At 44.8% G+C, this 22,118-nt stretch overlaps 1 protein-coding gene and 1 pseudogene across 1 annotated transcript; both read right to left on the reverse strand.

The window, feature by feature from the left end:
* Positions 1–14,228: 14,228 nt before the first annotated feature.
* LOC123441860 (leucine aminopeptidase 2, chloroplastic-like) lies at positions 14,229–15,702 on the reverse strand. The gene is made up of 6 exons (XM_045118060.1): positions 15,542–15,702; positions 15,403–15,425; positions 15,256–15,296; positions 14,915–14,975; positions 14,616–14,803; positions 14,229–14,486 (listed from the first exon to the last, which is right to left on the reverse strand). The coding sequence occupies exons 1-6, from the start codon at positions 15,700–15,702 to the stop codon at positions 14,229–14,231; spliced, it is 732 nt and encodes a 243-aa protein (XP_044973995.1).
* A 692-nt stretch (positions 15,703–16,394) lies between these two features.
* Positions 16,395–20,341, reverse strand: LOC123441861 (annotated as a pseudogene).
* Between the last annotated feature and the right edge of the window lie 1,777 nt (positions 20,342–22,118).

A 22,118-nucleotide genomic window follows, 5' to 3' on the forward strand; every position in this document is an offset into this window, starting at 1 on the left:
CATAGAAATAGAACAACCATTATTCTCCGACTTAAAAGAGTAACCGTCTCGCAATAAACAAGATCCAGATATAATGTTCATGCTCAACACAGGCACTAAATAACAATGATTTAAGTTCATCACTAATCCTGATGGTAACTGAAGTGACACTGTGCCGACGGCGATTGCATCAACCTTGGAACCATTTCCTACGCGCATCGTCACTTCATCTTTCGCCAGCCTTCGTCTATTCCGGAGTTCCTGTTTCAAGTTGCAAATATGAGCAACAGAACCGGTATCGAATACCCAGGCACTACTACGAGAGCCGGTTAAGTACACATCAATAACATGTATATCAAATATACCTGATTTTTCTTTGGCCGCCTTCTTATCTGCCAGATACTTGGGGCAATTGCGCTTCCAGTGACCCATACCCTTGCAATAGTAACACTCTGTTTCAGGCTTAGGTCCAGCTTTGGGTTTCTTCGTCGGATTGGCAACATGCTTGCCGCTCTTCTTCGAATTTCCCTTCTTGCCTTTGCCGTTTCTCTTGAAACTAGTGGTCTTATTCACCATCAACACTTGATGCTCTTTACGGAGTTCAGACTCTGCGACTTTCAGTATCGCAAACAACTCGCCGGGAGACTTGTTCATCCCTTGCATGTTGTAGTTCAACACAAAGCCTTTATAGCTTGGCGACAGTGATTGAAGGATTATGTCAGTGATAGCTTCTTGCGGGAGTTCAATCCCCAGCTCAGCTAGACGGTTTGAGTACCTAGACATTTTGAGCACATGTTCACTGACAGACGAGTTTTCCTCCATCTTGCAAGCATGGAATTTATCGGAGGTCTCATACCTCTCAATCCGGGCGTTCTTCTGAAAGATAAACTCCAACTCCTGGAACATCTCAAATGCTCCATGACGCTCAAAGAGACGTTGAAGTCCCGGTTCTAAGCCATACAAGACTGCACATTGAACTATTGAGTAGTCCTCCGTATGTGCTAACCAGGCATTCTTAACATCCTGATCGGCCGTAGCGGGTGGTTCATCTCCTAGCGCAGCATTAAGGACATAATCCTTCTTCCCAGCTTGTAAGATTAGCTTAAGATTACGAGCCTAGTCTACAAAGTTGCTTCCATCATCTTTCAACTTAGCTTTCTCTAGGAACGTATTAAAATTCAGGATGACTGTCGCGTGAGCCATGATCTACAACACAAATATATTCAAAGTGGACTTAGACTATGTTCAAGATAATTAGAGTTTAACTTAATCATATTATTTGCTAAACTCCCACTTAAAAAGTACATCTCTCTAGTCATTTGAGTGGTTCATGATCCACTTACACTAGCTCAAGTCCGATCATCACGTGAGTTGAGCATAGTTTCAGTGGTAAGCATCCCTATGCTAATCATATCATCTATATGATTCATGATCGACCTTTCGGTCTAATGTGTTCCGAGGCCATGTCTGCACATGCTAGGCTCGTCAAGCTTAACCCGAGTGTTCCACGTGCGCAACTGTTTTGCACCCGTTGTATGTGAACGTTGAGTCTATCACACCCGATCATCACGTGGTGTCTCGAAACGACGAACTGTAGCAACGGTGCACAGTCGGGGAGAACACAATTTCGTCTTGAAATTTTAGTGAGAGATCACCACATAATGCTACCGTCGATCTAAGCAAAACAAGGTGCATAAAAGGATTAACATCACATGCAATTCATAAGCGACATGATATGGCCATCATCAACGTGCTTCTTGATCTCCATCACCAAAGCACCGGCACGACCTTCTTGTCACCGGCGCAACGCCATGATCTCCATCAACGTGTTGCCATCGGGGTTGTCGTGCTACTCATGCTATTATGACTAAAGCTACATCCTAGCAAAATAGTAAACGCATCTGCAAGCACAAACGTTATATAAAGACAACCCTATGGCTCCTGCCGGTTGCCGTACCATCGACGTGCAAGTCGATATTTTCTATTACAACATGATCATCTCATACACCCAATATATCACATCACATCGTTTGCCATATCACATCACAAGCATATCCTGCAAAAACAAGTTAGACGTCCTCTAATTTTGTAGTTGCATGTTTTACGTGGTGACCAAGGGTATCTAGTAGGATCGCATCTTACTTATGCAAACACCACAACGGAGATATATGAGTTGCTATTTAACCTCATCCAAGGACCTCCTCGGTCAAATCCGATTCAACTAAAGTTGGAGAAACCGACACTTGCCAGTCATCTTTGAGCAACGGGGTTACTCGTAACGATGAAACCAGTCTCTCGTAAGCGTACGAGTAATGTCGGTCCAAGCCGCTTCAATCCAACAATACCGCGGAATCAAGAAAAGACTAAGGAGGGCAGCAAAACGCACATCACCGCCCACAAAAACTTTCGTGTTCTACTCGAGAAGACATCTACGCATGAACCTAGCTCATGATGCCACTGTTGGTGAACGTCGCATGGGAAACAAAAATTTTCCTACGCGCACGAAGACCTATCATGGTGATGTCCATCTACGAGAGGGGATGAGTGATCTACGTACCCTTGTAGATCGTACAGCAGAAGCGTTAGTGAACGCGGTTGATGTAGTGGAACGTCCTCACGTCCCTCGACCGCCCCGCGAACAATCCCGCGATCAGTCCCACGATCTAGTACCGAACGGACGGCACCTCCGCGTTCAGCACACGTACAGCTCGACGATGATCTCGGCCTTCTTGATCCAGCCAGAGAGACGGAGAGGTAGAAGAGTTCTCCGGCAGCGTGAAGACGCTCCGGAGGTTGGTGATGACCTTGTCTCAGCAGGGCTCCGCCCGAGCTCCGCAGAAACGCGATCTAGAGGAAAAACCGTGGAGGTATGTGGTCGGGCTGCCGTGGAAAAGGTCGTCACAAATCAGCCCCAATACCTCCGTATATATAGGTGGGAGGGAGGGGACCTTGCCTTGAGGCTCAAGGAGCCCCAAGGGGGGAAGGCTCCCCCCCAAACCGAGTTGGACTTGGTTTGGTGGGTGGGAGTCCTTCCCTTCCTTCCCACCTCCTTTTTTTTCTTTCTCTTTGATTTTCCTTTGTATGGCGCATAGGGCCCTTTCGGGCTGTCCCACCAGCCCACTAAGGGCTGGTGCACCACCCTTATGGCCTATGGGCTTCCCCGGGGTGGGTTGCCCCCCCGGTGAACTCCCGGAACCCATTCGTCATTCCCGGTACATTCCCGGTAACTCCGAAAACCTTCCGGTAATCAAATGAGGTCATCCTATATATCAATCTTCGTTTCCGGACCATTCTGGAAACCCTCGTGATGTCCGTGATCTCATCCGGGACTCCGAACAACATTCGGTAACCAACCATATAACTCAAATACGCATAAAACAACGTCGAACCTTAAGTGTGCAGACCCTGCGGGTTCGAGAACTATGTAGACATGACCCGAGAGACTCCTCGGTCAATATCCAACAGCGGGACCTGAATGCCCATATTGGATCCTACATATTCTACGAAGATCTTTATCGTTTGAACCTTAGTGCCAAGGATTCATATAATCCCGTATGTCATTCCCTTTGTCCTTCGGTATGTTACTTACCCGAGATTCGATCGTCAGTATCCGTATACCTATTTCAATCTCGTTTACCGGCAAGTCTCTTTACTCGTTCCGTAATACAAGATCCCGCAACTTACACTAAGTTACATTGCTTGCAAGGCTTGTGTGTGATGTTGTATTACCGAGTGGGCCCCGAGATACCTCTCCGTCACACGGAGTGACAAATCCCAGTCTTGATCCATACTAACTCAACTAACACCTTCGGAGATACCTGTAGAGCATCTTTATAGTCACCCAGTTACGTTGCGACGTTTGATACACACAAAGCATTCCTCCGGTGTCAGTGAGTTATATGATCTCATGGTCATAGGAATAAATACTTGACACGCAGAAAACAGTAGCAACAAAATGACACGATCAACATGCTACGTCTATTAGTTTGGGTCTAGTCCATCACGCGATTCTCCTAATGACGTGATCCAGTTATCAAGCAACAACACCTTGTTCATAATCAGAAGACACTAACTATCTTTGATCAACTGGCTAGCCAACTAGAGGCTTGCTAGGGACGGTGTTTTGTCTATGTATCCACACATGTAAATGAGTCTTCATTCAATACAATTATAGCATGGATAATAAACGATTATCTTGATACAGGAATTATAATAATAACTATATTTATTATTGCCTCTAGGGCATAATTCCAACAGGGGGCAACGTGCATCTTCCACGGCACCAGCGACCATGATACCTCCTAGTGCTAAGAGCTCCGACTGGTCCGTGCCGAGCACTTCAGCAGGCTCCTCATTGATGAAGAGATGACGCATATACTTCTCACTCCTTGTTGGTTACCACAAGTGGAAGGTTGAGATGTAGTCAGTAGCAAGTTTTCCCTCACACGAAGACTGTAAGGTTTATCGAACCAGGAGGAGTCCTAGGATCAACAAGTAGGTGTCTTCCACCCTGGCGCTAGTAGAAGACTTGGACCTGCACACACACACATAAATTTTCTCCCAACGAGTACAGAGAGGTTGTCAATCTCTCCGGGCTTGTAGTTTGCAAAGGATCAACACACAAGCGGGAAAAGTAATAGTGATTGCAACGGAAAAGTAAATGAAAGCAGTAAATGGTGGAGGTGTAAACAATGATGGTGATATGGACCGGAGTCACATGATGTTCACTAGTGATGTCTCTCTCCCAAAAGATGATAAACAACTATGCTTGGGTAAACAAATCATAGTTAGGCAATTGATAGAATTATGAATGCACCACAATGCTAATTATGCTACTTGATAGTCAGAGGTTCAATAGTAATGGGCAGTGCGCCAAGACAAGTAGACCATTTATTCATCAGCATCTACTTACTAATCGTCCACCTTGAGATATCTATCCAGAACATCTCTCTAGTATTAAGTTGCTAGCCCCACCCAAAGTGTAAACTCAAAGCAACGGACAACTGCATTAACAAACTATGCGTAAGGTAAACAATACTTGCAACCGTGGTCACAAGCACTGTTGTTTTCTCCCTGGTGGCAACAACACATCCCCTTGTCTCATGTTTCTGTCACTCAAGCTAGACATCGAGGGGCATGAACCCACAATCATACATAACGCTCCCTCTTGGAGTTACAACTACTACTCGGCCAAAGCAATAAATAGCAATGGAGAACATGCATGAATCACTAAGGAACATAATATAAAAGGATAATCAAATATATAACTCATAACAATCTGAACATAATCTCATAATCCATCGGATCCCAACAAACCGATCATAGCAATAGCAAGAGAATTATATAGATGCCTTGATCATGTAGGGCAGCTCACAAGGACTAACCATTGAAGCACAAGATTGGAGAGAAGACATCACATAGCTACTGGTCATGGACCCATGGTCCAAGGAGGACTACTCACGACACGTTCGGGAAGCGTCCATGGCGGTGGAGAAGCTCCCTGAGGTCAATCCTCCCTCCGACAGGGTGCCGGGAAGAGGTCTCCTGACGCTCTCGATCTTGGAAGAGCTGCGATGGCCGAACGATGGAGAAATTCATGATTCTGGAAGTTGTGGAAGGGTGTCCTCTCATAGGACTAAATATAGGCGAAAGGAGGGCACCGGAGGAGGTGGGGTGCACCCAGGTGACCTCCTGGCGCGGCCAGGGGGTAGGCCACGCCAGCAGGTCGCGTGGACGGCCGCTGGCCCCCCTCTGGCCCATCTTCGGTGATCTCGAAGCTTCCGTTTTGCTGATTTTTTATATATTTTTCCTGGAATATTTTGGGCTTCGGAAAATTGGGTAAAAGCCCCTGCAAAATAGACATCAGTAGACAGAAACTGGCACAGGGTGCACTGAGTTAGTAGGTTAGTCCAAATATGTGTAAAATGATATAAAAGTGTAGCAAAACATATAACAATGTCACCCAAAAGATCATGGAACAAGCAGAAATTATAGATACATTTGGGACGTATCACCCGTGCGGGGAGACAAAGGCCCCGCGCGTGGCGGTGGTCGCAGTGGAGGCCGCTAGGATGACAGGGAGCCGGGTCAGGGGTGGCATGAACAGCCTCGTGAAGACCGTTGGTGCGGCCGGCCTCAGGAGAACCGCTGGCGCGACCAGGCTCAGGACGACCGTGATACGTCTCCAACGTATCTATAATTTTTGATTGTTCCATGCTATTATATTATCAACTTGGGATGTCTTATATGCATTTATATGCCATTTTATATTATTTTTGGGACTAACCTATTAACTCAGTGCCTAGTGCTAGTTTCTGTTTTTTCCGTTTTTTGACCTTTTTCAGAAAAGAATATTAAACGGAGTCCAAACAGAATAAAACCCGCGGGATGATTTTTTCCATAACAGAAGATACCCAGAAGACTTGAGAACCAAGGCACGAGGTCTCGTGGGAGGTCACGAGCCCCGTAGGCGCGCCCTAGGGGGCACGCCTAGCAGGCTCGTGGGCCCCCCTTGCCTCCTTTGCCCTACCTCTTTCGCCTATAAATTCCCAAAAATTCCGAAACCTACAAAGAGAGCCACGAAAATAGTTTCACGCCGCCGCAAGCTTCTGTCTCCGCGAGATCCCATCTGGGGACCGTTCTGGTGCCCTGTCGGAGGGGGATTCGTACAAAGAGGGCTTCTTCATCAACAGCACTGCCTCTCCGATGTTGCCTGAGTAGTTCACCACAGACCTTCGGGTCCATAGCTAGTAGCTAGATGGCTTCTTCTCTCTCTTGGATCTTCAATACAAAGTTCTCCATGATCTTCATGGAGATCTATCCGATGTAACTTTCTTTTGCGGTGTGTTTCTTGAGATCCGATGAATTGTGGATTTATGATCAGATTATCTAGAATATTATTTGAGTCGCCTCTGATTTCTTATATGCATGATTTCGTATCCTTGTAATTCTCTTCGAGTTATGGTTTCGTTTGGCCAACTTGATCTATAATTCTTGCAATGGGAGAAGTGCTTGGTTTTGGGTTCATACCGTGCGGTGTCCTCACCTAGTGACAGAAGGGGTAGCGAGGCACGCATCGTGTTGTTGCCATCAAGGGTAAAAAGATGGAGTTTATATCATATTGCATGAATTTATCCCTCTACATCATGTCATCTTGCTTAAGGCGTTACTCTGTTTGTTATGAACTTAATACACTAGATGCATGTTGGATAGCGGTCGATGTGTGGAGTAATAGTAGTAGATGCAGAAAGTATCGGTCTACTTGTCTCGGACGTGATGCCTATATGTATGATCATTGCCTTAGATATCGTCATGACATTGCACGATTCTATCAATTGCTCGACAGTAATTCGTTCACCCATCGTAATACTTGCTATCATGAGAGAAGCCTCTAGTGAACATTATGGCTCCCGAGTCTATTTTACACATTATATATTCAGATCTACATACAAAAATACCAAAAATACCTTGCTGCCTTTTATTTATGTTTACCTTCTATCACTATCAGATCTCACCTTGCAAGTAATCGTGACGGGATTGACAACCCCTTTATCGCGTTGGGTGCAAGTTTGTTTGTTTTTGCGCAGGTTCATTGGTGCCTCATCTTGATACTCCTACTGGATTGATACCTTGGTTCTCAGCCTGGGGGAAATACTTATTTCTACTTTGCTGCATCACCCTTTCCTCTTCAAGGGAAAAACCAACGCAAGCTCAAGAAGTAGCAAGAAGAATTTCTGGCGTTGTTGCCGGGGAGTATTCAAGTGAAGCATATTTACCAAGTACCTATCACAAACTCATCTCTTGCATTTACATTATTTGCCTTTTGCCTCTCGTTTTTCTCTCCCCCACTTCTGAAAAACAAAATTTACAAAAATATTTTCCTTTTTCGTTCGCCCTTTATTTTGCTTGCTTGTCTGCTTGTCTGCTTGCTAAGTCACCATGTCTAAAAACACTAAATTGTGTGACTTCTCCAATACTAATAACAATGATTTTATTAATACTCCAATTGCTCCCGCCACTAGTGCGGATTCATATGAAATTAATGCTGACTTGTTGAATCTTGTTATGAAAGTGCAATTTTCCGACCTTCCCAGTGAAGATGCCGCATTCCATCTTAATACCTTTATTGAGTTATGCGATATGCAAAAGAAGAAAGATGTGGATAATGATATGATTAAGTTGAAGCTATTTCCGTTCTCATTACGAGCTCGAGCAAAAACTTGGTTTTCATCTTTACCCAGAAATAGTATTTATTCATGGAACAAGTGTAAAGATGCCTTTATTTCCAAGTATTTTCCACCTACTAAGATTATCTCTCTCCGTAATGATATCATGAATTCTAAGCAACTAGATCATGAACATGTTGCACAATCTTGGGAGAAAATGAAATTGATGATTAGAAATTGTCCCGCTCATGGCTGAGTCTTTGGATGATTATACAAATTTTCTATGCTGGTTTGAATTTTGCTTCTAGAAATATCTTGGATTCCGCCTCTCGTGGAACTTTAAAGGAAATCACACTAGGAGAAGCTACAAAACTCCTAGATAATATCATGACAAATTATTCTCAATGGAACACTAAAAGTTCACCTACTAGTAAAAACGTTCATGCTATAGAAGAAATTAACTCTTTGAGTGCTAAGATGGATGAGTTAATGAAGTTGTTTGCTAGTAAAAGTGCTCCTCTTGATCCAAATGATATGCCTTTATTTTCCTAAATTGAGAATTGCAATGAAAATTTGGGTGTTAATTTTGTTGGTAGGAATAATTTTGGTAACAACAATGCTTATAGAGGTAACTTTAATCCTAGGCCTTTTCCTAGTAATCCCTCTAACAATTTTGGCAATTCCTACAACAATGCTCATGGGAATTATAATAAAATACCCTCTGATCTTGAGAGTAATATTAAAGAGTTTATTACTTCGCAAAAGATTTTCAATGCTTCCATAGAAGAAAAACTGTTTAAAATTGATGACTTGGCTAGGACTGTTGATAGAATTTCTCTTGATATTTATGCTTTGAAATTGAGATGTGTTCCTCCCAAGATTAATATGGATGAAACTTTGAAAGCTATGTGTGTTTCCATGAATGAGAGTAAAGAAAGAACCGCCCAAATTCGTGCTAGACATGAATGGCTTAAAAAGGCGTGTTCTCGTGATGAGAATCACGAAGATCTTAAAGTGTTGGGTGTGACTCCTATTGAATCCTTATTTTCTAATGTCAATCCTAATGATGATGGGTCTGGATGTGAATCCACTTTGGTTGAGAAATGCCCCCAATGATTCGGAGTCTATTTATCTTGATGCTAAAAATACTGAAAGTGGAGTAGATGATATCAAAACTTTCAATAGTGATGAAATCACTACTTTGGATTTCAAGGAATTTAATTATGATAGTTGCTCTTTGATTGAATGTATTTCTTTGATGCAATCCATGCTAAACTCTCCACATGCTTATAGCCAAAATAAGGCTTTTACCAATCATATCGTTGATGCTATGATGAAGTCTCTTGAAGAGAAACTTGAGTTGAAAATATCTATTCCTAGAAAACTTCGTTATGAGTGGGAACCTACTATACAAATCAAGATTAAAAATTATGAACGCCATGCTTTGTGTGATTTGGGTGCTAGTGTTTCCACAATTCCAGAATCTTTATGTGATGTTCTAGGTTTCAATGAGATTGATGAGTGCTCTATTAATTTGCATCTTGCGGATTCTACTATTAAGAAACCTATGGGAAGGATCAATGATGTTCTTATTATTGCAAATAGGAACTATGTGCCCGTAGATTTCATTGTGCTTGATATTGATTGCAATCTGACATGTCCCATTATTCTTGGTAGACCTTTCCTTAGGACTATTGGTGCTGTTATTCATATGAAGGAAGGGAATATTAAATTTCAATTTCCATTAAAGAAGGGCATGGAACACTTTCCTAGAAAGAAAATAAGATTGCCTTATGAATCCAATATGAGAGCTACTTATGGTTTGAGCACTAAAGATGACGATACTTGATTCTATTGCCTTATGCCTAGCTAAGGGCGTTAAACGATAGCACTTGTTGGGAGGCAACCCAATGAATAAATTTATTTTTGCTTTTCACTTTCTGTTTTGTTGAGTACACACCATTATGATTCTGTTATGATTCTGTTTTTATGTTCTATTTAGTGTTTGTGCCAAGTAGAACTTTATGATTAGTTTTGGTGATAGTTGTTTAATCATGCTGAAAAAAGACAGAAACTTTGTGCTCACGAAATTATTTTTAATTCCTATCCAGAAAGAGCTTTTGAGTTGATTCTTTTTTATGCTGATTGATATGCAAATTGCCCTAATTTTCATAATTTTTCAGAATTGTTGGGATAGCAGAGGTGTACGAAATATACAGATTGCTACAGACTGTTCTGTTTTGACAGATTCTGTTTTTGTTGTGTTGATTACTTATTTTGATGAAACTATGGTTAGTATCGGGGGGTACGAGCCATGGAGAAGTGATAATACAGTAATATAACATCAATCTAAATGGAAATCAAGTTTACTACAGTACCTAAAAAGTTGGTGGTTTGTTTTCTTATGCTAATGATATCACGAGTTTCTGTTTAAGTTTTGTGTTGTGAAGTTTTCAAGTTTTGGGTGATGTTCTTATGGACAATGGAATAAAGAGTGGAAAGAGCCTAAGCTTTGGTATTCCCAAGTCATCCCAAGCCAAATTCAAATACACCAAAAAGCCTAAGCTTGGGGATGCCCCGGGAAGGCATCCCCTCTTTCGTCTTCAATCCATCACTAACGTTACTTGGAGCTATATTTTTATTCACCACATGATATGTGTTTTGCTTGGAGCGTCATGTATTATAGGAGCCTTTTCTTTTTGTTTTATCACAATCATCCTTGCTGCACACCTTTTTGAGAGGGACATGCACTCATCGTGAATTTGTTAGAATACTCAATGAGCTTCACTTATATCTTTTGAGCTAGGCAATTTTGCTCCCATGAGCTTCACTTATATCTTTTGAGCTAGATAATTTTGCTCTAGTGCTTCACTTAAATCTTTTTAGAGCACGGCGGTGTCATATTTTGTAGAAATAAAACTATCGATCTTCACTTATATCATTTTGAGAGTGCTCTCTCTAAGTAACTTGGTAATTGGCTTGTGTTATGAAATTAGTCGTAAATATGATAGGCATCCAAAGAGGATATAATAAAAACTTTCATATTCAAGTGCATTTATTAGTATGAGAAGTTTGATACCTCACAATTAGTTTTGAGATATGGATATGGTAATATTAGAGTCATGTTAGTAGGGTGTTCTGAATCTAGAAATACTTGTGTTGAGGTTAGTGATTCCCGTAGCATGCACGTATAGTGAACCGCTATGTTAGGAAGTCGGAGCATAATTGATTTATTGATTGTCATCCTTTGTGTGGGGGTCCGGATCGTGCGATGGTTAACACCTACCAACCCTTCCCCTAGGAGTATGCGTCTAGCACTTTGTTTCGATTACTAATAAAAGTTTCGCAATAAGTATATGAGTTCTTCATGACTATTGTGAGTCCATGGTATAGATGCACTCCCACCTTCCACCATTGCTAGCCTCTCTAGTTCCACACAACTTTCGCCGGTGCACAAACCCACCATATACCTTCCTTAAAATAGCCACCATACCTACCTATTATGGCATTTTCATATCCATTCCGAGATATATTGCCAAGCAACTTCCACCGTTCCGTCTCAAGACATGTGCCTTCATTTTCATTTTACCATTGCATGATCGTAAGATAGCTAGCGAGATGTTTCAACGTCATACACTAAGCTAGATAGTTGGACATCCTGGTACACTGCCGGAGGCATTTCATATAGAGTCATTATTGTTCTAAGTATTTAGTATTCCAATGATGCCCACCAAAAAAAATAGAAAAAAATGAAATGAAAAAAAGAGGCCAAAGAGCCCAAACAAAAAATGATGAGAGAGAAAAAGAGAAGGGACAATGCTACTATCTTTTTCCACACTTGTGCTTCAAGATATCACCATGTTCTTCATGATAGAGAGTCTCTTATTTTGTGACTTTCATATACTAGTGGGAATTTTCATTATATAACTTGGCTTGTATATTCCAATGATGGGATTCCTCAAAATTGCCCTAGGTCTTCGTGAGCAAGCAAGTTGGGTGCACACCCACTAGTTTTATTTTTGAACTTTCATACACTTATAGCTCTAGTGCATCCGTTGCATGGCAATCCCTACTCATTCACATTGATATATATTGATGGGCATCTCCATAACCCATTGATACGTCAAGTCGATGTGACCATCTCCTCCTTTTTACCTCACAACCTCCACCACACTCTATTCCACCTATAGTGTTATATCCATGGCTCACACTCATTTATTACGCGAGAGTTGAAAAAGTTTGAGAAAGTAAGAATGCAAAAACAATTACTTGGCCAATACCGGGGTTGTGCATGATTTAAATTCGTTGTATGGGGATGATGGAGCATAGCCAGACTATATGATTTTGTAGGGATAACTTTCTTTGGCCTTGTTATTTCGAAAGTTCATGATTACTTTGCTAGTATGCTTGAAGTATTATTGTTTTCATGTCAATATTAAACTATTGTTTTCAATCTTATGGATACGAACATTCATGCCACAAAAAAGAAGTTACAAAGAAGAAATATGTTAGGTAGCATTCCACATCAAAAATTCTGTCTTTATCACTTCCCTCCTCGAGGACGAGCAGGAGTTAAGCTTGGGGATGCTTGATACGTCTCCAACGTATCTATAATTTTTGATTATTCCATGTTATTATATTATCAACTTGGGATGTATTATATGCATTTATATGCCATTTTATATTATTTTTGGGACTAACCTATTAACTCAGTGCCTAGTGCCAGTTTCTGTTTTTTCCATCTTTTTGACCTTTTTCAGAAAAGAATATTAAACGGCGTCCAAACGGAATAAAACCTGCGGGGTGATTTTTTCCATAACAGAAAATACCCAGAAGACTTGAGAACCAAGGCAGGAGGTCTCGTGGGACCCCCTTGCCTCCTTTGCCCTACCTCTTTCGCCTATAAATTCCCAAAAGTCCCGAAACCTACAAAGAGAGCCACGAAAATACTTTTTCGCTGCCGTAAGCTTCTGTCTCCACGAGATCCCATCTGGGGACCGTTCTGGTGCCCTGTCGGAGGGGGATTCGGACACGGAGGGCTTCTTCATCAACACCATTGCCTCTCCGATGATGCGTGAGTAGTTCACCACAGACCTTCGGGTCCATAGCTAGTAGCTAGATGGCTTCTTCTCTCTCTTGGATCTTCAATACAAAGTTCTCCATGATCTTCATGGAGATCTATCCGATGTAACTTTCTTTTGTGGTGTGTTTGTCGAGATCCGATGAATTGAGGATTTACGATCATATTATCTATGAGTATTATATGAGTCTCCTCTGATTTCTTATATGCATGATTTTGTATCCTTGTAATTCTCTTCGAGTTATGGGTTTTGTTTGGCCAACTTGATCTATAATTCTTGTAATGGGAGAAGTGCTTTGTTTTGGGTTCATACCGGTATTGTGTCCTCACCTAGTGACAAAAGGGGTAGCGAGGCATGCATCTTGTTGTTGCCATCAAGGGTAAAAAGATGGGGTTTATATCATATTGCATGAATTTATCCCTCTACATCATGTCATCTTGCTTAAGGCGCTACTCTGTTTGTTATGAACTTAATACACTAGATACATGCTGGATAGCGGTCGATGTGTGGAGTAATAGTAGTAGATTCAGAAAGTATCGGTCTACTTGTCTCGGATGTGATGCCTATATGTATGATCATTGCCTTAGATACCGTCATGACTTTGCACGATTCTATCAATTGCTCGACAGTAATTCGTTCACCCACCGTAATACTTGCTATCATGAGAGAAGCCTCTAGTGAATACTATGGCCCCCAGGTCTATTTTACGCATTATATATTCAGATCTACATACAAAAATACCAAAAATACCTTGCTGCCTTTTATTTATATAATACCCGTGCGTTGCACCGGGCGAAAAAAGACACAACTTTTCATATGCAATTGTGCATCATTTTTATAATCAATTTTAACATACATCGATAATAATTGTAGCAAAAATGTTTACCGGTCACACACACCAGTCCCGTGCACAATATGAAAACGACGAAACGAAACGCCGTTTAATCTGACAAGGGAAGTGTTCAACGACATGCTGCTTTATTTTCCTCCATGAAACCCTTCCTTATTCTATCGCTCCACACTCCATACGCCAGCCAAAAGCAAATAAAAACCATTCATTCACTGTTACAGACGATGAATCTTTGATGTTGTTATCAGAACCAATGGAAATCAGGGGGGAGTTCATTCTAGATGATGATGAGTTCTTGAGGACCCACTCCACCAGGGTGGACACGCCAAAGCCAGTCGCGTCATGCTTCTTGTCGTTCCACACCGGGCCTGCCATGTCGATGTGCATCCACTGAACCTTCTCATCGACAAACTGCAATGCAAGCACATTAGAGTTCGTCAGCTCTGTCGGAGGAAAACTCAACCTAGTACAAGTATGATGCGACCTTCTTTTTCAACGAACACACGTGGATGATTTGGTCATTCTAGAGAGATGTTATACCTGTTTCAGGAACAGGGCAGCTGTGATGGAACCGCCCTGTCGACCGCCCGTGTTGACCATGTCAGCCACACCAGACTTCATCTGCTCCCAGTAGCTTTCCTCCATGGGAAATTTCCAGAACTTCTCCCCCGATAACTCAGATGCAGTAGTTAATTCCTCGGCTAGTTCATCACTTGGTGTGAAGATTCCTGAAGAGACATGTTCATTAGTATGCATGACTTCAGAGTACTCCACTGTTTCCATCTTAGAAGCACACAAAATTGAAGTTGGCTGAGAGGAAAATATGTGTTTGATCTTACCAGCAATGCTAGGCCCAAGTGCAACAACACAGGCACCGGTTAGTGTTGCCAGATCAATAATCTGCATGTCATAATAATTACATTAAGTCGTAAGGCAACTGAGTAAAAAGTTCAAAGCAAACTAATGAACATCACTTCTTTGTTCTAAGTTATCTTTCTCTTTCAACAAATATGATAAGCATAATTGATTGTTTAGGTCATGTGGTGGGATGCATAACTCCTTATATGGCAAGCTAAAAAGGGAAAATGATAAATCATGCTTCTGTAAGTGGTCTGAGCAAATAAAGTAGTGCCCCTCGATGCTGAATAAGGATATGATGTCTAAAGAAGCAATTTATTACCTTGTCAACACCTTGATTACAAGCATAGAACAATTTATTAACTTATCAGAGTACCGCACTTGGTAAAAAGAACTGAAATACCCCTGTTAACATCAACAAGAAAACAAGAATAGCATCCACAAATAAGCAATAAAATGATAATATTACGATTGATGATAGCATCCACAAATCTTTTGTCAAAAACATAACATAGAGATCGAATTTTTGTCCACGGAAAAACTAATAATACATGACCATGGGTCCATATCCGGCTGCGTCATTTTGACGAACACCTGTCCTGCCTTACTTGTGGATGCCGTTTAGGCGCTCAACGACGGTGATGAGTCCCTGCAGGCACAGCTCGCCGTCGCTGGTCGCCGCCATGGCCGAGAACATCTGCCGGTACAGCGCCGAACCTGGAAGCACATTGGCCTCCTCCTCCTGGCCGTCGCCGACCTCCAGCGCCATGCCGAGGTCCTTGATGTTGTACCGCACGGCGCCCCCGGTGACGTCTGCCCAGTCATGGGCCCTGTGCTCCTGGATCCGGCCAGCAGCCTCGCCTCCACCCGGTTACGGGACAGTCATCTGTCGGAACCTTCCTCTCCTCTCTCACCTCTCCTTCTCGGGGCGGGGGGGGGGGGGGGGGGGGCGCTTGCCGAGGGCTTGGGGTGGGGGTGGGGTGGGGGTGGGGGTGTGGGCGTCCGCGACGCGGGCGGCGGTGGCTCCCCTCTTCTTCTCTCTCTAGTTCGATCTGAATAGAAAGGAGGCAGGAGGTATGCGGGGTGGGGAAGACGGAGGTAACGGGAAAGGTTTTTTTTTCACTTAATGAAGGACTGCGGGTTGATTTCAACAAAACACAGAGGTTTTTCTGCAAAATTACCACGACGGACGACAGAAGCGCTCCGCACTTTATTATTAGGGGAGATAGTGAGAGATATGTAATACTTTGCCATGTATAAGAGCTCCCAATCTTTAACTTTGCTTTTAGGATATTATCATACGGATAATATTTAACTTTGCCATGTATTACTTCCACGGAACCCTCAGAAAGCAAGACGACTAGATCGATGACGACACTCCTGCCGCAACGCCGAGGGGTCAATCGGAATAAGCAGCGGCCCGACGACGCTGTTGCGGCCGGTGGCGGCTGCTAGACCTAGCTAGGCAAGTAAATCTTTGGTTACGTGCATGTATAGATATTGATCAAACTCATGTGGACCTATCTTCTCCTCCCCATCTTCTAGCAAGTCATACTTCCAGCTATCACCTCCGTCGACGCCATCCACGTGCTCCCGTCCCTCGTCCGCGACACGCCGGCGCTTCGCCACCTGGTGGATGACGCGCTCGAGGGCCACGTCTACCGCGTCTTTGAACGTAACCCCCATGGCCGCCGGGTGCCGGTACATCACGGCGGGTATGAGCTGGATGACCTGCTCCCGCATCTGCGCCACCTTCTCCGACGGTATATTGAGCAAGACCTCCTCGATGCTGGCGTTCTGGCTCAAGTCGCCGGCGGGGATGAACACGGAGTAGATCCGGTAGTCCCTGGGCAGCTGCCAAGTGTACTGTAGGTAGGCGGACACCGGGTGGAAGAAGACCGGGATGCAGCCGGCGAGGATGGCATCGAACGTGGACTTGCGCGTGTACCCGTCCACGTGCGGCTGCATGTAGAACTCGACGTTCCTGAGTAGCCGCATGGTGTGGCCCGACGCGTAGTGCCCCGGCTTGGTCACCGCCGACTTGCCGAGCACGAACCAGCGGCTCGACGACCGGTTGCACTGCTCGATGATCTAGGCACGCACGGCTCCGGTATCGCTACCGCGGGGCCCGCCGGCGAAGCACCAGAGCAGGCCGCGGCGCGCGCGGCGCATGCAGTCCTGCCAGCCGGCAACGTCGGCGTTGGACGAGGGGTGGAAGTGCGACGGGAACGGCACGGCGAAGTCTTGGTCGTGCCACGGATTGGCCTCGGTGGTGAGGAACGTGGCGTTTCAGATGGCCGGGTAGGTCATGAGCGCGTGGCCCCATCCGCCGGCGTTGGGGCGCTGGAGGAAGTCCCACGTGCCCCGGCCGGATACCAGGAAGTGGTCGCGTCCGCCCTTGACGCGCCACTCGGGCCGCTGCGCTAGCCAGTCTACATGGTCCAGCGACAGGGTGTCCCGCACCGCCAGGTCTGCGTCGTCCAGGTGCATCGCCGCGTCGAGCCCGACGTAGAACGCGACGTACACCTCGGCGGCCACGGCGGGGTCGGCCGTGAGGCACTCGTGCTGCCACATCCGGGCGTAGAAGATGATGCCCAGCATGGACGGGTCGGTGTCGTAGGCTCCCCGGTCCGGCAGCGACCCGCATGGATGAAGTCGAATCGTTTTCTTCACTTAAAACGAAGTGCGGGTTGATTATCAGTAAACGTAGGGGGTTTTCTATAAAAGTGCATGACGGACGACAGAAGCGTTAGCTCCTTTATTATTAGGGAAATATTTACCTTCTATCACTATCAGATCTCACCTTGCAAGTAATCGTGAGGGATTGACAACCCCTTTATCGCGTTGGGTGGAAGTTTGTTTGTTTTTGCGTAGGTTCATTGGTGCCTCATCTTGATACTCCTACTGGATTGATACCTTCATTCTCAAACCGAGGCAAGTACTTATTTCTACTTTGCTGCATCACCCTTTCCTCTTCAAGGAAAAAACCAACGCAAACTCAAGAAGTAGCAGACCGCTGGCGCGACGACCTTCATGAGGGGCAACGACGCGGTTAGCCTCATGAGGCTCGCCATCATGAGGCTGGGCTGCCTCCGCCACCCAGAAGGAGGAATGAAGACACGCATAATGATGGGGTTGGGGGCCTCCAGGAGGTCAGGGCGGTGGCCTCCATCCTGGGCGGCGCCAAGACCCCGGCCTCGAACAGCGCCTTCAAGCAGTTCGACCGGGAGGTGAATGCCGCTCTCCCAAAGCCTGAAGTGATGCGCCCCTCAACTAGTCCCAGACCACCATCACCTTCGACCCAAGTGATCAGCTCATGTGCTCGTTCATGGCCGGCAAACTCCCCGTGATGTGCACCCCGACCATCAGCAACGTCCTCGTCACCAAGACCCTTATCAAAAGTGGAGCGGGGCTCAACATCCTCTCGGTCGAGACCTTCGAGACACTCCAGCTGCCGTACGAACAGCTCATGCTGACCAAGCCCTTCTTAGTAGTCACAAAAGGGTCCACCGTGCCCATCGGGCAGGTGCGTCTCCGAGTCACCTTCGGCGAACACAAGAACTACCACACTGAGATCATCGTCTTCGACGTCGCGCACATCCACGTGTCGTACAACGCAATCCTTGTGTACCCGGCTCTCGCCAAGTTCATGGCCGTGACCCATGATACGTCTCAAACGTATCGACTTTTCCAAACACTATTTCTATTGTTTTGGCCTCATTCTTGCATGATTTGAATGAAACTAACCCAGACTGACGCTGTTTTCAGCAGAGCTGCCTGTATGGTTTTCTTGTGTGCAGGAAAATGGATATTTAGGCGTCCCAGAAAATTCCAATAAAAATAGAGAAAATACATGCACCGGGAGGAACCCTTGGCCAGAAGATGGGCCAGAGGGGGCCAATAGGCCTCCAGGCGACCTGGTGGCGCGGCCCGCCCCCTGGCCGCGCAGGGAGGCCGCCTGGGTGGGGCCTACACCCTCTGGTGCCCTACCATGGCTCCTATTTTTACCCGTGACAGAGAAATCCCAGAACAAGAGTCGTTTCGCCATTTCTCGATACGGAGCCGTTGCCCCCCTCGGTTCTTCTGTGGGAGAGCTAATCTGGAGGCTGCCTTGGCCTCCGGACAGGGGAAATCGTCGCCATCGTCATCACCATCACCACTCCATCACCCTTCCATGGCTTCCCCTTTCGTGTGTGAGTAATTCCCTGCTGTAGGCAAAGGGATCATAGGGTTGGATGAGTTAGGTCATCTAATAGTTCATCGGATTGTTGGGGGCATGTTGCCTATCATCTACTATGGTGTTTATCATCTTTGCTACTACTTGTTACTCTTAATGCTTGTCACTTTGGGCCCTAGTGCCATGATTTCAGATCTCAACCCATTATGTTTTCATGAATATTTGTGTTCTTGATCATATCTATGAGTAGTATGCACCTATTATACTGCGGAACCGACAATCCCAATGGTGACAGCTTGGGACACCAAACAGGATAAACTATAGTTTCAGGATTGCATGTATCCATTGATTGTTAATGCTTTGTTCCAGTGCTCTTTGACAGGAGCTCCTTAATCTCCATAAGTTCCTTTTGTCCCCATTGGTAGCGGGATGTGTCACATCCCTAGAACTACTACTTGGTGTTTAGCAAGTTTGTCCATCATGTTTTATTTTTGCATTAAAAATGAAGTGAGGATTGAATAAACCCTAGCACCTTACTTTAACCAAACCAATTCAAATGATGTGAACTTCCAATGAACCCAAAATGGCTTTAAAAAATGTTCAGCTTTTCTATTAAATATTGGAAACAATATTTCAGGGGTGATTATTTTTCCAAACACTTTTGGCATTTAAAATAATCCATGAAAGTCACTGGAAATTGCCAAAATAAATAGCTATAACTATTTTAGCCTTTATAAAATGTTGAGTTATTTTGTGGAGCTTGGAAATATTCCAACTAATACCCCACAAATATATTCAATATTTTAGGGAATAGTTTGGAGCCAAAAAATAAATAAAACAAATGTCAGAATTGCAAAACAGAAAGAAGGAAAAGAAGAAAAATAGAAAAATCCCTATCTTTTGCCACACCCAGCCCATTCCCTCCTTCCTGTCGTCTTCCTCCTTGCCAGTGGGCAAGCAGGAGCTGGCGTCACTACCTCCAGTGGCAGCACGCAGTTGCGTGCCTGCCTGGCCACCTCGTCGTGTTGGCGGAGGGGATAAGCACCCCACGGAGTCTTCCCCATCGCTCTCTCCTCGCCATTCGCTCTCTGTCTCTTTTCTTTTCTCTGCCGCCATGGCCGTCGTGCAAGGTCGCATTCCCCAGGCTGCTCCAGCCATCCTCCCCTGCCTCTGAGCCGCGCAATAGCTCCATCTCGACGGCCTGCAGCTCCACGCGAAGAAACGACGCCATGAGCCCCTGCAATGTCAGATCGCCGCTGCCTTCCTCCTTGGGTCACTGACGATCGTCGTCGTCGTTCTCCGTCTCCAGGCCATTCCCGAGCCCGCTCTTGACGTCTCTGCACTCCTTGTGAGCTTAGGGACCCATTCCCATCGTTTTCCCCTCCTCCCCCTAGCTGTAGCCCCCGATTGCACCAGAGCCCGACGAGATCCACCGCGGGAGCTCGTCGCCGGTGAGGCTCCGGTGATCGGCTGGTCCATCTGGGACCACCACCAGCTTCAGCGCGTCGAGTAGGTCGTGTAGGTGCTTAGACACAACCGTTCCGCGCCCTGCTTCGATGACCTCGATGAGGTCCGACCTCCGGCAGCCGCCAAGCTCGTCGTCGGTGTCGATTCCGACCATCCCAGCCCCTCGGGCTTGCTCCATCGTGCTCACAGGCGAACGGCCGTTCCTCTGATGCATTCTGCCATGTGTTTGGTTGCCGGAAGGGCATTTTCGATGCCCTCCGCCGTCCTTGAAGCCATCGGCGGCTCATCGCCGGTGGGTTTGACCCCCAGCGCCGGTGGGTTGACTCCCCAGAGTCTACGACAAGTGGGGCCAGCCCTGGATAATTAGTTCGGTTAAACAAAATAAATAATTGATTATTTAATCTGTAAACGGACACTGACATGTGGGTCCATGTCTGCTAATCAACCAATTAATTAATTGTTTTTAACCAGTGTCACTCACTAGTGGGTCCCACTGGTCGGGTTTGACCAGTAACGACCACTTTGACCTGCTGATGTCATCCTGATGCAGTAATTACAATTCTGGTTTTAAAACAATTCCAGATTTAGTTCAAAACTTCAAAAATTCATAGAAATTAATCTTTAACTCAAATTAAAATAATTTATATATGAAAAATGATCAGAAAAAATCAAATAATCAAATGGTGCTAGTTTTATGCATGATAAAATAAGTTATAATTGAGCATCAGGTCAAATCAATTAAAAGGAGTATATGGAAATAACTATTTGAAGTGGCTTTTGAAACTATGTTTCAAACCAGCTTCAAATCAAATCATTATAGATGCATTAGATCATCCACCATATTATTGTCATGCCATGATCATGCATCATAATGCTGCACTTGTTGTGTATTGATTGAGATTGTTTGATTCGGTAGGCTCCGCTCCAGAGGATACTCAGGAGTATCCGACTGAAGGAGTGTATCCTTCCGCTGATCTTCAAGGCAAGCACCATTTTTTATCATCTCGATAAATCCCATGATCTTGCTCCTCCTCTCACTTATTGCATTAGGACAAAATATTTCAAATGCTTTTACTTCGGTAGCTGAACCCATTCCTTTGCATGACCTGTCATTGTCACAGTAAATAGCTAAACCTTGCAACCTAGCATACCTGGTAGTTGCTTGAGCCATGATGTGCCTTATCCTGCTATGCTTTCTATGCCTAGATTTGTGTCAGGTCTGTTTCATCTGGGTGATGAACAGGAATGGAAGAATGTGTTCTAGTGACAAAAGAATAAGTGTAGAACCTGATTAGGTAAAGGTACTGATGAAAGGCTATGTATGAGTACATGGCGGGTTGTTTCATTGGAACCGTCCTTAGGAACTCAGTTCCGTGTATGTAATCCAACAATAGATACTGCAATGTCAACAAAAGTCCTTCCCCGATAGTGCTGCCAGAGATCCTTCTGTCGTCTCTTGAGCTTGCGTTGGGTTTTCCCTTGAAGAGGAAAGGGTGATGCGGCACAGGAGCAGTAAGTATTTCCCTCAGTTTGAGAACCAA

This window comes from Hordeum vulgare, chromosome 3H, assembly GCF_904849725.1.
Source record: "Hordeum vulgare subsp. vulgare chromosome 3H, MorexV3_pseudomolecules_assembly, whole genome shotgun sequence".
Taxonomy (NCBI): domain Eukaryota; kingdom Viridiplantae; phylum Streptophyta; class Magnoliopsida; order Poales; family Poaceae; genus Hordeum; species Hordeum vulgare.